The sequence below is a fragment of the Rhamphochromis longiceps genome, linkage group LG1, assembly GCF_057381845.1.
Source record: "Rhamphochromis longiceps isolate RC_006_pf linkage group LG1, R_longiceps_female_GT1.1, whole genome shotgun sequence".
Classification (NCBI taxonomy): domain Eukaryota; kingdom Metazoa; phylum Chordata; class Actinopteri; order Cichliformes; family Cichlidae; genus Rhamphochromis; species Rhamphochromis longiceps.
Genome location: NC_140557.1, coordinates 11,623,477 through 11,638,546, shown reverse-complemented (window position 1 = coordinate 11,638,546; position 15,070 = coordinate 11,623,477). Strand labels below are relative to the sequence as shown.

Here is a 15,070-nt window from a genome sequence, read left to right as displayed (position 1 = left end):
ACAGTAACATAAAAGCAAAAGCACAAAACTGTTTCTCTTACAGAAGACCATCATATCTGTGTCATAGGTTAATGAGTTGGTATTACCTCAGAGTGTCTGCACCAACAAAGTGCCAGTCACAACAATTCTCTTATCCTCAAGGTGAAAATGGCAGGAGGCTTTTTTTCTGTGATTACAAAAGCTCTACTGTTGTTGTGGGTGTTTTCTATCTCCCTATACTGTGCACACATTCACTCAGCATGGCTACACAATACAGAAGGGTTATCACACCAAAGCGTGGCAGAAGCAGGTGGCATTCTGTCACCACCAATGGGGATAACTGAGCAAATTTCTAGAGTTTGTATTGGCACTGTCTTAGAAGACAGTCCAACCTTTGTGGCAACGAACAGGTTGATGGTATTTTTTGTATAAGTAGAGGGTCAGTGACGGCCTCTACGAGACATGCATGTTGAGGGAGGAGGAGAGAGAGCAATTAAATCACTCCCCGAGCAGCCTGGGATGACTCACACCACTGAGTTCGTACACGAAGGGGGAAGGGAAGAGGGGAATAAGAAAGAGAGGCTGGTGTTGAGCTCACACTTAAAGATAATATCTGGAAACAAGCCAAGGAAGAGGCTGTGGTGGAGCCTCACACACTAATCCCTCAACCCGGACCAGAGCCATGTCAGAGAAGAGAGAGAGATAGAAACTCCCCTCTCTCATTCTACATCTCCACCTCTTCCCACCTCTTTCATTCACTGCTTCTTTAAGCAGTGACCTACCACTCACTCCAAGGCCCTGTGAGGACACAGCTCTACACAGGGACCTTGTGTAGAGACACCGACTTGGGTTTGGAAAGAGAACACAAGTGGGGAATTTTGCATTGCATCAAGGGGAGGGGATTGGACAGGAGAGGAGGGCAAGCTAGGCCGGCTGACGTCATGGAAAACGCACATCTGATGTCCTATTCGTCAGAGGTGAAGCACCACAAGCCAAAGCGAATGAGCACACGCGGTTTTTGATCTGCTGCTGCTTACAACCGAAATCATTTATACGTTTAAGTGCAAACAGCAGAAATCTACATATATTTAAATACGGAAAAAAGAGATATCGGATTGCCCTCTAAAAAAATCATTTGAAATATAATGGTAGCAATGCATGTAAAACATATACAAAAGCACAAAATTGTTGTTTTGTTATGGGGGGTTTTATTCACCTGTGCCTACATAATCTTTGGTTTATAAAGCTGTATGCACTAAATGAAATCAACTCATATAGCATAAAGACAACATCCCCAAGAGAATGCAACTTTACACTAGCATGCTGTACCTTTTTGGAACACTGCTGCACAACAAACATCATCTTCTGTACAACAGTTGACTTTTTGATATATTTCCACAGAGGTCTGCTACCGACACGGAAAAAAAAAAAACCACGCTTACTGAGCAGAGACAAGCATAAGCAGGAGAAGATAAAGAGTGCAGTGCTTGTGGTCTTCCATGAGGAAGCTGCCCTGCACATTGTCTCCAGGCTATTCATGTCTTCTCAGAGGGTAAGTGAGGATCTCACCTCTCCCTTCTCTCTCTCGATAAAGAGATGCTCAGAAGCCATAGAGGGCAGGCTGGGAGATGTCAGGCTGTGGGGATTTACACACTGCACTTTGTGTTTATGGGTCTCAGCTCTGTTTGAGTGCCTGCGAGACAGAGACGGGCACTTTCACAGCCGACATGAAATAAACTCATTACAGCCTTTGCGAGCACTGGCAACGGACCCCGCTTAGCAGCAAGGCACAGGGCTGGCTAGAAAAGGCTGCAAGTGATCTTAACACTGCTCTCCACTCTACTTTCAGGACTACCCACTACCTTGTCACTATCAACACCTCCTTCCATCCTGCTTTCCTGAGACATGCAAGGTATGGGTGCTACTGGGGTTTCTTCTACCCAGAGTTTTTCATATAGTGAACAGCATGCTCACTAGGCACATGAGATGAGCTTGGAGGCTGACTGTGAGACTGAGAGACAGTGTGATATGCAAGAAGACAGCAAAGGTGAATCTGAACTGTTATACTGGGGCTGCTCACAGGGTAAAGCACAAGTCTGTTGGTAAATAAAACCCACAGATGCCTCGCATCAAACTGACAGATACCGACAGGTGAGTGTGCATGTGTTCACCCACATGCATTTACAGATGCAGTATGTGTTCGCGTTGGATTACCGAGCTGTGACTGTAGGCCTTCAACAGTCAATCTAGTTATTACGATAGGCTTTCATTTCGACAAGTCTGATGTGCACACCTCAATTACTGTGTTATGTGCTGGATTTACAGTTAAACAAAATCAGTCGCTGAGTTTGTGTAATTTTCAACAAATTATTTTTAACCTTGATGTACTTACGTACTTCTGTATATGTAACTGTACAAACAACATCTGGATTAAATGATTAACGTTAGAAATAACCAGATATATGAAGATTAAATAAGAAGAAACAAGAAAGAGCCTCTTAACCAAGTATACTTAAACGGTGGAATGAGTAACTAGTATTGGAAAGCCATGTTTCCAGGGCACTGATATAGTAATAGAGTCTGCTGTGACATTAGTGAAACCAGAAAATACTCCTTACTCCTTGTATAGAGTGAATAAAAAAAACTGACTATGTACAATTTATACTACCAGCTTTAAATATCATGAAAGAAGGGAAAGTATAGTGCCATTGAGCTTGAGTTAGCTTTATACTTGTGGCAGCTTTGTACTCTGGCAAGCTGTCCAGCCCAAACAGCAGACAAAAAGTTGTATTAGAGACAATTTGCAATATTTAAAGTAAAACGCTCAAAACCAAATATATTAAAAAAACAAAAAACAAAACAAAACTGGAAAGATGTCCTGTCATCACTTTCCTCCTGTCACTCACTCACATGCTTCACATGCGTCATGCAATTTACTCATTTCAACATCAACTTTTTTTTAATCCCACAGCTCCAAAAGTGAGTCAACAAAGGGATAAAATGTACAAGCACATTCAGCTGCAAACAAGACCATGCACATACACTATTACAGCAAGAGAGAAAAGGATAAGACAGACTTCCAAATGAGCTTGGACATGTGTGTGGGACAAGGACAGTTTAAAAAGGTGCAAAAATGAGAAGAATATCCTGTTGCAGACAAGCATGCACCAATACAGAATACAACCAGGGAGAAGGAAGAAGAGGCAAGTTAGGTAGTGGTTACTGGTCTAAAGCGAAGCATCCATTAGTTTTCTGCTGCTAGATCATAGTACTGCAGAATTAAGATAAAAACCAAGCCTTTTCCAACAAACAGAGGTAAACAAAAATTTAAGTAGAGCAAGAGTGCAAGGGACAAGCTACTACCATATGTTCTTTCTGGAACATACTGAAGTACAGATGAAGACCTGGACAATAACACTCTTATCTTGCATTGTTGTTGATTGTTATTACCTGCTGTGAATCACTTCACAACTGTAATCTAACTGACATGAAATCTCTTTACAACTAGATTTCAAATCTACAAATGGAAGAATTTTTGATAATTAAATAAACTAATATATTAGTGAAAACTTGAGAAAAGTTTCCAATAGCAACAATACACTATGTCTCAAAGGCTGCATTCACTCTTTTGATCAGCTTTAAGTATTCTTTGGGGTGTTTTAGCTTTTATTATGAGCAGAAAGCTTAGAAAGAAAACAGAGGAAAGACACAGAAAATGGCTCTTGGCAGATTCAAACCCAGGCATCTGCAACAGCCTTACGGCATATGAGCCACCTGCTCAGCCTCCACGCCACCTAGCTTTAATCTCTAGCCTTCTCAGAGTCATCATGTTCCAGTGGTCCTAAGTAGGGATGGGTATCGTTTAGGTTTTATCCGATACCGGTGCCAAACCGGTACTTTTGAAACGGTGCCGGTGCTTAAACGGTGCTCAAACCGGTGCTTAAAGAATGGAGAACACAAAATTGGTCCAAAAACCTCTCATGTTCAGCTGTTTTTTTTGTAAAAAGATAACAATGTTAGCCTTTTCTGCAGCTAGAGGGCATATATGGTATCACTCTTGTCTGGAAGCAGTGCTTAAACAATGGAAAAAACACCAACTTTGTCTGAAAACCTCTCATGTTTAGCTGTTTTCCACTTTTTCTTTGGTCATTTTAGCCTTTTTGGCCAGGGTGAAGGGAGTATCTGCCATCAAACAAGAAGACAGCCGCATGTAACTACGACAGTGTTTGCTAGTTCACCTTGCATGCATTAATGTAATAACGTGGTTAACCTACTCAACGTAAATTACACACGAACAACATTAAGCTACTCACGCAGAGAAGAACGGCTGCTGCTGCCTTCATCATTTCTGCTACACTGGCAGGGCTAGGGGCCAGGACTCTCCTCTTCGGGTTTTTGGGGGATGTTGCTAACTCCGGGTCCGATAACAGGCAACCCACCTGGAGTGGATGTGCTCGGTGTGAGGTCTCGCAGCAAGCTATCAAATACGGCGCATTTTTCGGCTTTTAAAAAAAACGCTATGCGTCGCCAGGTGTTTCATCGGATTTGAGGTGTTACCTCCTTTGACAGTATCACAGTATCAGCTTAAAGCACTTGTTGCAGGCTGCTGAGTTTGCATATTTTGCTGTGAAGTACAGCCTGACTTTTGACTGCTTCGCCTTGGGCATTTTTAATCTGTAGCTCTGCTCTAAAAGAACGTACGTACCTGGGCCCGCCTACTATCCTCGGAAACGTAAAATGATTGGCTAGAATTCAAAGTGTATGACATCTCAGGAAAATAAAGCACCGAAATAAAGCACCGAAATGTGCGCTGCTTTTCGGTCTGGTTACTACCGTTTATGTCAGAACGATACCGGTACCCATCCCTAGTCATGAGTTTAATCAAACTGTTGATCGTTGCAAAATCTGATCCCTTCTGGAAAAAAAATGCTTGGAAAAACAAACTGTGCTGATGCCAAAAAGGGTCAGTTCTGCATGGATGTTACTACAAGATTTAAAAAATAAAAAGATGGTTATGCCATTCCTGCTGTCTTTCAAAGAGCTGAAAGGTTTTGCACAAACAGTATTGTGCAGTAGGAGTAACAAGTGCTGTACAAATGTGTATATTGCAGTAGATCACTACTATGCTTTGTTGGAAAAGGGAAAGGCTACATAAAGTGTTAGTATTGATGAAATGTATCAGTGTTATCTCTATGAATGCAATTTTAAACAAAATCCAGGTCCATAAACACAATCCTACTGACATATACACATATAGAGACAGAGACACAACTTCATGCAGAAACAGACACCCAAAGGCCAGACAGCACATTGATATTCCACACCTGTATGACTGCTGACAGCTCCACAGCATCACACTGTCAGAGGATTTGGACATGAGGTACCCTGACACTACAATGGAGACACTGTTACAAAGTTGCTCTGGAGCAGAGAGGTTCCATCAGCCACAGACACAAACACACACATGTATACACAGTGCTACATCACTACCCGGGCCCCTTCCAATGTCCTTGACACACACACACACACACACACACACACACACACACACACACACACACACACACACACACACACACACAATTATTCAAATCAGGAGTTTCTGCAGTAATCTACAAAGATACCTCCAGTCTTTATCATCAATGTCCACTACAAAAAAATATATTTTTAACACTCAGTTCAATAATCATTTTTTAGCACTACAAAAAAGTGTCTTTTCTCCAATTAGAGTTAATTTCATTCCATTCTGTCCCACTTCATAAAGCTAATAATGGCATCAATTCACTAACAGGGAATGGAGCTATTTGCACAATGAGTGTTTAACACAGTAAGTGCATGTTTAAAAGGTACAGCCCTGCTGAAACATGATACAACAAGTGCTAATATGATTTAATACATAAGGAACATCAAGCACAAGCACTGGAGGGGAAATTGCTGGGGCAATATTGACACAGCAAAGCAAACCGGTACGTAAGGTGCAATACTAACAGACTGCACCGACAGTGGGTTTTGGTTGGGCAGGGAGAGACGCAGGAGAAAAATGCTTTTACAATAGTGCCCCCCTCTGTTGATGAATGTAACTGTAGCTCAGCACATTTCTATTCTACACATTACGCTCTACCTGAACATCAAAGGATTTTGCTCAAAGGATCTGCAAGCCCTTTCATACCGATTACTCTTATGATATTACCAATCCCTGTATAAGTCTGAGGGGAACACTAGCTTTTGATTTCATGGTGTCAGAGCAGATGTGCATGTCCATAACACTCCTATTTGAAAAAAAAAATGCATTTGGAAAACATTAACTGAGTGATGGGAGCATGTGCATAGTAAGTATGATATGGATAGAAATCACTGAGGACCGAGAGCTTATTCTCAAAAAATATCATAAATCACAACAGGAATTATCATTGCTCTATTTTCCTTTTTCTCATTCATCTCTTACTTGTTCTCTACCTGTGTTTTTTCTGCCTTTGTTTCTTCATAGAAGTATGTCATCTCATATCCCGTCAATAACTCGTTAACGGATTTCGGCAGTCAGATGGTGTTGGCTAAAGAACAGTGGGCAGATAAAGGCAAGCCTCTGGCTTACAAGCTGGAGGGACAGAGAGCCTTTGATGAACAGGAGACAGAAAAACTAGTGAAGAGATGGTGTACATGAGAGCGCCTGAAGGTAGCAGTAGGGTCATGGGGTCAGATATTAGTAAAGTGAACATGATTTCTAATATTTAAAGCCTAACAAAAATAAGTGCTGCAGTTTGTTTCCAATTACAAAAGGTGAAAAACGAATTCATTTACTTGTTAATGCTCCACTAGGTCACAAATTGTTAGTAAGAACTGTTATTTGATGATGAATCTAGAGCTGATAATTTCTCATACTCTTCAAATGTTTTAGTAACGCCAACAGTGGCTGAAGAAGCTGAAAATTAATCCAAAGTAGGGGAAGGCTATAATTTCAAATATTTGTCACTACGAGGTATCTGAAAGGGATTCAAATGTCACGCAGTTAGGCAAGAAACTGAAACTCAAAATTGGCTCCTACGACAAAATAATTGCAATGAGACCTCAAAATGTACTATGAAGTAGATTTTGCTGTAGTAATGTGCAACATCTACCAAAGAAGGGGTACTGAAGAAGTTTCTTGTACATATCTCACAATTGTGGTTGGGTTTTTTCAGACCAAAAAATGTAACTAAACAATGCAGATCACGCATGCAAATTCAGTTTGATAGGTGTTTGTTGTTGGAGTTGAACATGAAACAACCCGACACATCACGACAAAAGACAGAGGCAGAGTTTTATCCCCACAGCACCTGACGTCACCACCGCCGTGTGTCAGACGCAACACCAGGCAAGCAGGGGTCTCCCTCTGTCAGCTGCTGGGATGCTTTCGCAGCAAGCCAGTAGTAGCTGTGACACTTCCCAAGCACAGATCAGCATCCGTTCAACACATTCATCAAAGCCTACTAGACACACAGCAGGCCCACATATGGCTTCAGGCCTCTCTTCCCCTCCAGAACTGCAATCTCGGCATATTACCTGTATCAATTTTTTAACGATCCACAAGCCAGCATTTTTAAGACTTGTTGAAATAATCATGAGGTGCTTGTTGGGTAATGCACTCTATTTCAATAAGTGCACTGTAAGAAAAGAAGAGCTGGGAAACAGTGAGACAGAGGCAAGCCAACAGAGACTCGTCATTATGTATGCACTGCAGCGAAACCAATCTTTGTTGAGCCTGTCCTAGATTGTTTTTAAAAGGATACTTTACTGGACACAATCAAATTAGCAAAAACATCACTGATACAGGGTAATAACCCTAAATTGAATTTGTGCACAGGCTAAAGTGTCCCCTCTCTGCAGAATCAATTGCTGTGAAGAGAAAAGGAGGGAAGGAAGAGGGTATTCATAGTTAGCAGACCTTTAAAAAGTACACTAGAGATGAAGGCATGAGCGGGCTATTTTCACGCTCTGGGGCCCTGCCATAATCTGTGCCTGGCGACTACTTTACTAGATGCAATCTATCCAATTATGCTAGTTAATTTGAATTACCTTACAGTTGCCATCACTGAGAGTAAAAATCGTGTCTGGTTTTCAATTCTACATTTGCATGGATGCGATTCTCTTTCATTGTTTGGTTTCTAAGAGCTGCCCACAGCGAGCTCTGGCAGCCTAGTGACTGTGCTAACTGAACACAGAGTATGACAACAACAAGCAATTAGCTAGACAGCCCCCTGTTAGCTCTGCAACAGGCTGACACTGCTGTGTGCTGCAAGCCAAGACTGTTACTGTACTCAGCTAACTGTTGTGGCTCAGGCATTACTGTACACAGATCTGCAATTTATTTTGCATTTTGCAGACACCTGTAACCACAATACGTTATAATGAGTGTGTTAAAAAAAAATTAAGTAACACTTAAGGTCAGGGGTCAAAGCCAATTCTGAGCAGGGTGGCAATCTTTTCTCTCTCCTGCTTCCTAAATAGAGAAAAACAACATCCACCTACAGACAAGGCTCATCCTAGCTCTGGAGGCAACAGCTGTGCAGTGCTGTATGAGTAACATCAGGGAGAGATTTTACTGAGAATAATCCATCATCTGACTCCTGAGTCAGGATACAGCTGGGAGCTACAGAGACAAAGTTACTATGCTGGGATGACAGTGCTGTCATATGCCTTATTTCTTTTTCTTTTTTTTTACCCCAAAACATACCATTCTCACAAAGTGTTTTGGCAAAGCCCACAAAGTAAAATCACGTCTGCTGATATGGGAACTTGCAGGAATTATCAAGAAATGACATGGTTGAGTACAACAAAGATTACAGCAAGTAATCCCAGCGAGGGAGTTAGAGACCTCGGAGACCCTGGATCATATCAGCACAGCCGTCCACACATATAAATAGATGCTCAGTTAAATGCACAAGTCTGTAGGTTTCTGTGTGTGCCAGCAGAAGCTCTCTAAAGCTACAGGAAGTGGTGATAATAATAGTTTAAATAATGTCCACAAAATATGAGACTTTTGTAATATGATACGGTGTTACATAGGCAGACTGTAGTATCAAACTAGACTCCAACTAATTCACTTAGTGCTCCAGTTAGCAGAAAGTGAATCATTGTGTGAGCTACAATATAGCCCATTACCCGTGAGTTAAAGAGCTCCATCAGTCCCTGACACCTCCTCCTCTTCCCTCCCACTGAGGGAAGCGAGTTAGGCAGTGGATGCTATACAGCCAGTAATGAGCAGGCCGCAGGCCCATTTGTGCTGGGAGAGAATGGGTCCCTAATGAACCACTGAAGACACTTAGGTCCACTGAGTCAAAATTGTAATGTGCCACTGATGGCCGATAGGAGGTTGTGTCAGCTCAACCGGAGAGCAGAAAAGGCAAAAAAAAGCTCTTTAAATGATGGCATTTTGGACGATAAAAGTTCTTTGTGAACTTTGAGGATTTGCGAACTGATTTTGTCCTTCTTCTTCAGGCTATATATTAATATAGAAGAATGGTACTCAATATGAGATTTAAATTTACATGGCATCAGCCACACACCAACTGAGAAAGGGCTGATGTTGAAATATATGCACTGTTGATACTTCTTTCGGCATATGCCATTCCCTTCTTTTATTTACTGTCATGAGATGCCATCACGTCAGCCCAGGCTATTTGTTTCTTTTTTATGATGACAAGTTTTCTTTGAGCGTCATTTCTACTGAAGTGAAACTTTTGAGTATGCGAGTCATGCATCCTCAGTTGCAACATCAACCACCAGCACCCTGCTTCCCGGTGTTATAAATATAATACGATGACTTCCTCATCACCCTTCTTGAGTCAAGGCAGGAAAACTCAACTTCTAGCATTTTTCACAGCGCACCTTACCTATGCCCAGAGCTCTCGCCACTCCTCACATGCTTGGAAAAGGTCAAAGCTGTTCTCTTTTACAAGCTGAATTATAAAGAAAATACAAAACACCCTCATATGATGAAGTTGTAACCCTTTAAAACTAAACTCAAAAGAATTACTTTGAAAAATATCCCTTTTCTCCTTTAGCCAGACATCTGTTTAAATAGGAATTTGCTCTCTGACAACTCATTTCAGTTGATGTGGGTTTAAACAGGGACAGTTTATAACTTTTAAACTATTGGCACATTATTTTTTGGGAGTAGCCTCATTTGAACGGTTGTTTTTTCCCAGTGAAGCTTTTGAAGGCAAAAGACTAATAGGCCCTGCAGGGTGTATTGTTTAACAAGCGATGACATTTCCCACCGCAGCCACTCGAATCTAATAGCAGGGCAGAGGGAGCAGCAACACCCACCCATCGCTTGGACAGCCAGCACTGCGGACAGCAGGAGGGACAGCATGGTCTTTCAGGATGGATTCAAAGTGCAGGTCAACTTCTTCAGACACAGCGCTGCGAAGGAAAAAACACAGACATATGAGGAGCCCCGAGATTTTTATAACAAGGACACAATAGTATAGCAACATAAGGTGATGAGCTGATTGGAGGATTACTGAAACCAGACGGGTTGCCTTATACTAATGTGTCTTGGTGTTCTTTAACTTGTTCTCCCAAGTGGAGAGAATTTGAGATGAGAAGACAATATGTGCTATATGAAAATCTCAAATTAATTTTGTCATTTACAAACTTTACTGACAAACCAAGTTACACGTGAAGGTGACTAAGACAGTCCTTTCTCTGGCCTGCTGAAAGCTTCTTTCTTTTCAGAGCGAGTAAAGCTGTGATGACAAATGGGGACTTTCAAAGTTGACAGGAAGCAGCCAAATCATTTTCTCCACTCCCCAGAGGGAAACACTTTGTGAGGACTAAGTACAGCCAGACAAAACTATCTCCTCCTTGTCTACCTCCACTCTCCTATGCATGAAATATTTATAAGATACTTATCTCAGCTAGATTGGTAAAGGTCATTATTTGTATCTGTATTTGCTGAGACAAAGCCCTGATTTTGCATCTTGGATAAAACTGAAGACTATTGTTTTTTCCCCAAAGAAAGAAAGTCACTGTGATACAACCACAGAATATGAACTAGTGGTGTAAAACAGTGTAAAAAACACACAAGTTAGAAAGCACCACTTTGTTACATTTTTTGTTACATTTTGCAACTATTGTACACACAATCTCTAGGTAATGCTTTCTTGAGATAAACAATATTGATGAACAATATTTTGGCTATTAAAGCAGAAAGGAAACTGGTATTTTGTGGATTATAATACTACATGCGTGAGTAATTCTCACATTGTTAACAATGTTAATAACAAAAAACGGTCAATTATTTAAAAAATATAACTTAATTGGACAAGGAAAACTGAACTTTTCATATATGTTTGTGGTCAGAAGTTGACATGTGCTTATCATGGGCATGAATATAAGGGTTATTTGGGGCTTTTAATGATTTTGTTGAACCAATTCTTTTTCCAGAGTGAAATGATTGCACAGCATGCATCTTTAATTACTTAAAAAAATGTATGCCCATGATAAGTATACGTAAACTTCTAACCACAACTGTACATTCTGTAGATAACTCCCATTGCTTCGAGTTAAAAACATCTAGGTAGAAGGAGCAAAAGTCATAAAAGGCTTCTGTAGGTGAAACTGTGGAAGGATCCTTAACGGTTGCCTGCAGCTGCTTTCGTCTCCCATGGTCTCTCATTTGGTCTGGTTTTGGAGGCGTACGACCACAGCATCAGTTGTTGACCTCAGCTTTCCATCTCTTTCTCTCTGGCTATCGTGTAGCTCTCCTGAGCAATGCGAATCTGCCTTTTGTTGCCCCTTTCTGCACCCGCTGACATCCCAGTAGAGACTGTGGGCTGGCAGGGGCCAAATGACTCTGTTTCCCGCAGTATCCCTCGCTTTTTTCATTAAAAGTTCACTCCAAAGTTTTTAAAGATCGAATAAATCACTTGTAAAAAGACACCCTTTAAAGTTAACGTTGGTGTATTTAAATAATCTAGATAATTACTGACCAATATAATCACTGCTTTTGCCACATCCGGGTAGTCCTACCTCGATGCAACTTCTTTGAAAACACAGAAAATTAGCTCAGGGCTTTGTTTTTTTCTTTTATACCACATGAATGAGGATTATCCAGGATTTATAGCAATCACTGAGTGTGATTCACTGCTTTGATGAAAACCCTGAAAATCCAGGTATGACTGTAAGCTGGGCAACGCCCTACCACTCACCACAAGTGATAAAAGTTTCTGGTGGATCATACAAATCTACAAGTTCTGGAAATTTTGCGTTATGTTTTGCATGTGCAAACACATTTCAAAATTGGAAAACAGCTGATGGATCAAATGTTTTGTTTTAGTGCTATGAATCATTTCATCATGTAGCTCCACCTCATGGCTTAGTCAAAGCTTTTTCCATGAGTTTCCATTTATGGCTTCAGCAGAGAGGATGTGGGCCGGAGTGCCGTTTCATCGCATTTTCCACAACAGCTCTGCTCTCCACTCCAGACTTTCTGTATCACAATGTGAATTTTTCTAACCTTAGAGACACTGAATTCTTCACAGCAGCGAGACTCAACAATGAGAATAAATATTCATTGAATAAAAGAGCAGATGTGTATTGTAGCCAGCATTTTTCCAGCTTTACCTAAATATATTCCTAATGGTAGCATGAACTGTAGTCTGCCAACACACCAAACCACAGTCTGACTCAGTCTGTGCAGCCCAGACATCAGGAAGCCATCAAACAGATTTTACTGAATGAGTCACATTGCTGACCCCTTACCAGCTTTTGTTTCTTTCCTTTTTCAATTTAAGATTTCGTTAACTAAACTTGCATGTCACAAACTTTATATAAGAATACAATAAAGCTTAACTGTAGGAAGTTGCAGTTGAATATTATCCATTACCATCTTACATCAATATATAAAAAGTACTGCCAGCTTTTTATTCAGGTTTTGACATTTAAATTATTTTCATGGTATTATAATAGTTAATTGACAGCACTGTCATAAGACCATATAAATGAAAAAAAGAAAGGGGTTCAAAAGCTTGCTTGACAGCAAAAAAAAAAGCTCAAATTTCTCTTAGTGATTAGTTGTAAGCTTTTGAGTCATAATTGCCCTTTTATATCATTTTGACACTATATGTTAAGGACTATTAAAGTTCTTATTGAGGTCAGGGGAAAGGGAAATGATTCTTGAGATGTCACAGAACATTAAGATGAACAATTTTGCCCTGCTCATTGTACCATCACTCTATTCTTTCAAGTAATCTCAGTTATAGTGGTCCTCTTTCTTTACTACTACACTCTTGAATCCAAGATATTAAATCTTGACTCACCTTTCTGACTGAAATGTCTGATTGGCATAAAGCATCGTTACCAAGCTCCTCAAATCATCTGGACCATCATTCACCTTACTCACAATACTGACATTTTTTTAACCTTAAAGACAAAAACAGAGCCCCTGAAATTTATATAGAGGCATAACTAGATTTTACCTGAGTCCTCTTAGGAATGACTGGATTCCTTTAGTCAAATCATTTACAGCATTACCTAATAAAAGTATAATATAACATATAATTCGCTCATCAAACTGAAAAGCATATCTTAAACTTTAAAAAAGGGCTTATGGCTAAGGAGCTGTATAAAAGTTTGACTTTTACTACTGAATGCCGAATTTAGTTTTCACTACAGCGCCACCTTGAGTCTCATACTAGTGTTCAACATGTAATTTAGTGACGGCTATGAGGCAGGGGTATACATCTGTATGAATCGATATTTGGCTCTTGGTAATCTGCAAAGTTTAGAGAAACTTTTATCTTATGGCATTCTTGATATATGCTGCATGTGGATTGGCATGGGGAAGCAAAACAAGAACTAAAAGAAGGTAGCGCACCTGTAAAAAAGACTAAATAAGCTCATCCCCTAGCCAGCTCTTTGCTTTTTTTTTCAGTGATCAGTTTTCAGAGAGAAATATCCTGAATGATAAATTCTACATCCTCCTGCTTCCCACGGGTAGATCTACCTGCCTGCTAAGCGCAGCTGCACAATCAAGTGACAATTGCAGGATGACGGCAGGCAACATCCTCTTTGTACCATTCCTGTGGCTTCCAACCTTCTAAGCTTGTTTTCTTTAAAGAGCAAATATGCCGACTTCAGAATCAGAATCAGAATCAGAATACTTTATTGATCCCTGGGGGAAATTATTTTATTGCAACCTCACTTTCCTGACTGTCATCCTGCTGTGACATCCAAGAAGTTCACTCTAGAGAAAAACTTATCCTTCAAGTTTTGCATTAAGAAGCAAAGATTAGGAGAAAGCCTTGTCTTTCTATGGTAGAAATATGAAGCCCCAATCTGTCTTAGAGTACAGATTGGTGACCAATGTAATCTAGGATAACCTGGTTTGCCACTTTATGCGTGCAAGCATTTTTATCCCCCGCATATTGAGATTTGATTTGTCTGATTTGGTTCTAGTTTACAAAAGTAAACACATACAAGTCTCATAAAAATCACATAAGAGATCTGTACTGAAGCAGAACAGCGGCTGAAACAGCAGTTAACAGTTATAACAGTTAATGGAGGAAATATTTGAGTGTAAAGAGACCTCGCACAAAAAAACTTTAGCCTTTATTTAAATTTATAACAGGGGTGTTAAACTGTATTCAAAGTAAATAAAGTATATGTGTTCTTAATATTCAAACCTTTAGCCTGCATAGCTTGTTTGTGTGATTTTAGGTTAGATATATCAAATTATCAGTCTGGTAGGACTTTTTAGTACTACCAGGGTACTATTTACCCCACATGTAGTTTGTTTGAATCTAGTAACGGTAATATAACACGGGCCTCCATCGCCACAGCTCAATCAAAAACACAAAGAAAGAAAATATGAGGAAACTGGAGGAAGATATTGCAGTAGTAAGCAGCTTCTTTATGAATGTTACTTTATTTGGAACTACCGTTAAATGCAATGCTCACTTTCTATCAAACGAGGGCGCAGTCCGTTTAATTCATAAATATGAGCTTTTTAGCTCCATTTTTGATAGAGTATACGGTCTAGCTTAGTAGGCCCACGACTTGTTTAAAAGGTAAGCTACAAACATCTGTACCAGACGTGTCTCTAGACCCG

General features: G+C 40.3%; 1 protein-coding gene across 1 annotated transcript in view; it reads right to left on the bottom strand.

The window, feature by feature from the left end:
* Positions 1-15,070, bottom strand: part of cd276 (CD276 molecule) — a 71,649-nt gene that overhangs the window by 56,130 nt on the left and 449 nt on the right. Inside the window, exon 2 of the mRNA XM_085382747.1 lies at positions 10,285-10,380. Within this exon, the coding sequence (XP_085238873.1) occupies positions 10,285-10,330 (46 nt within the window). The 5' untranslated portion in view covers positions 10,331-10,380. The remainder of the gene's footprint in view (positions 1-10,284; positions 10,381-15,070) is intronic.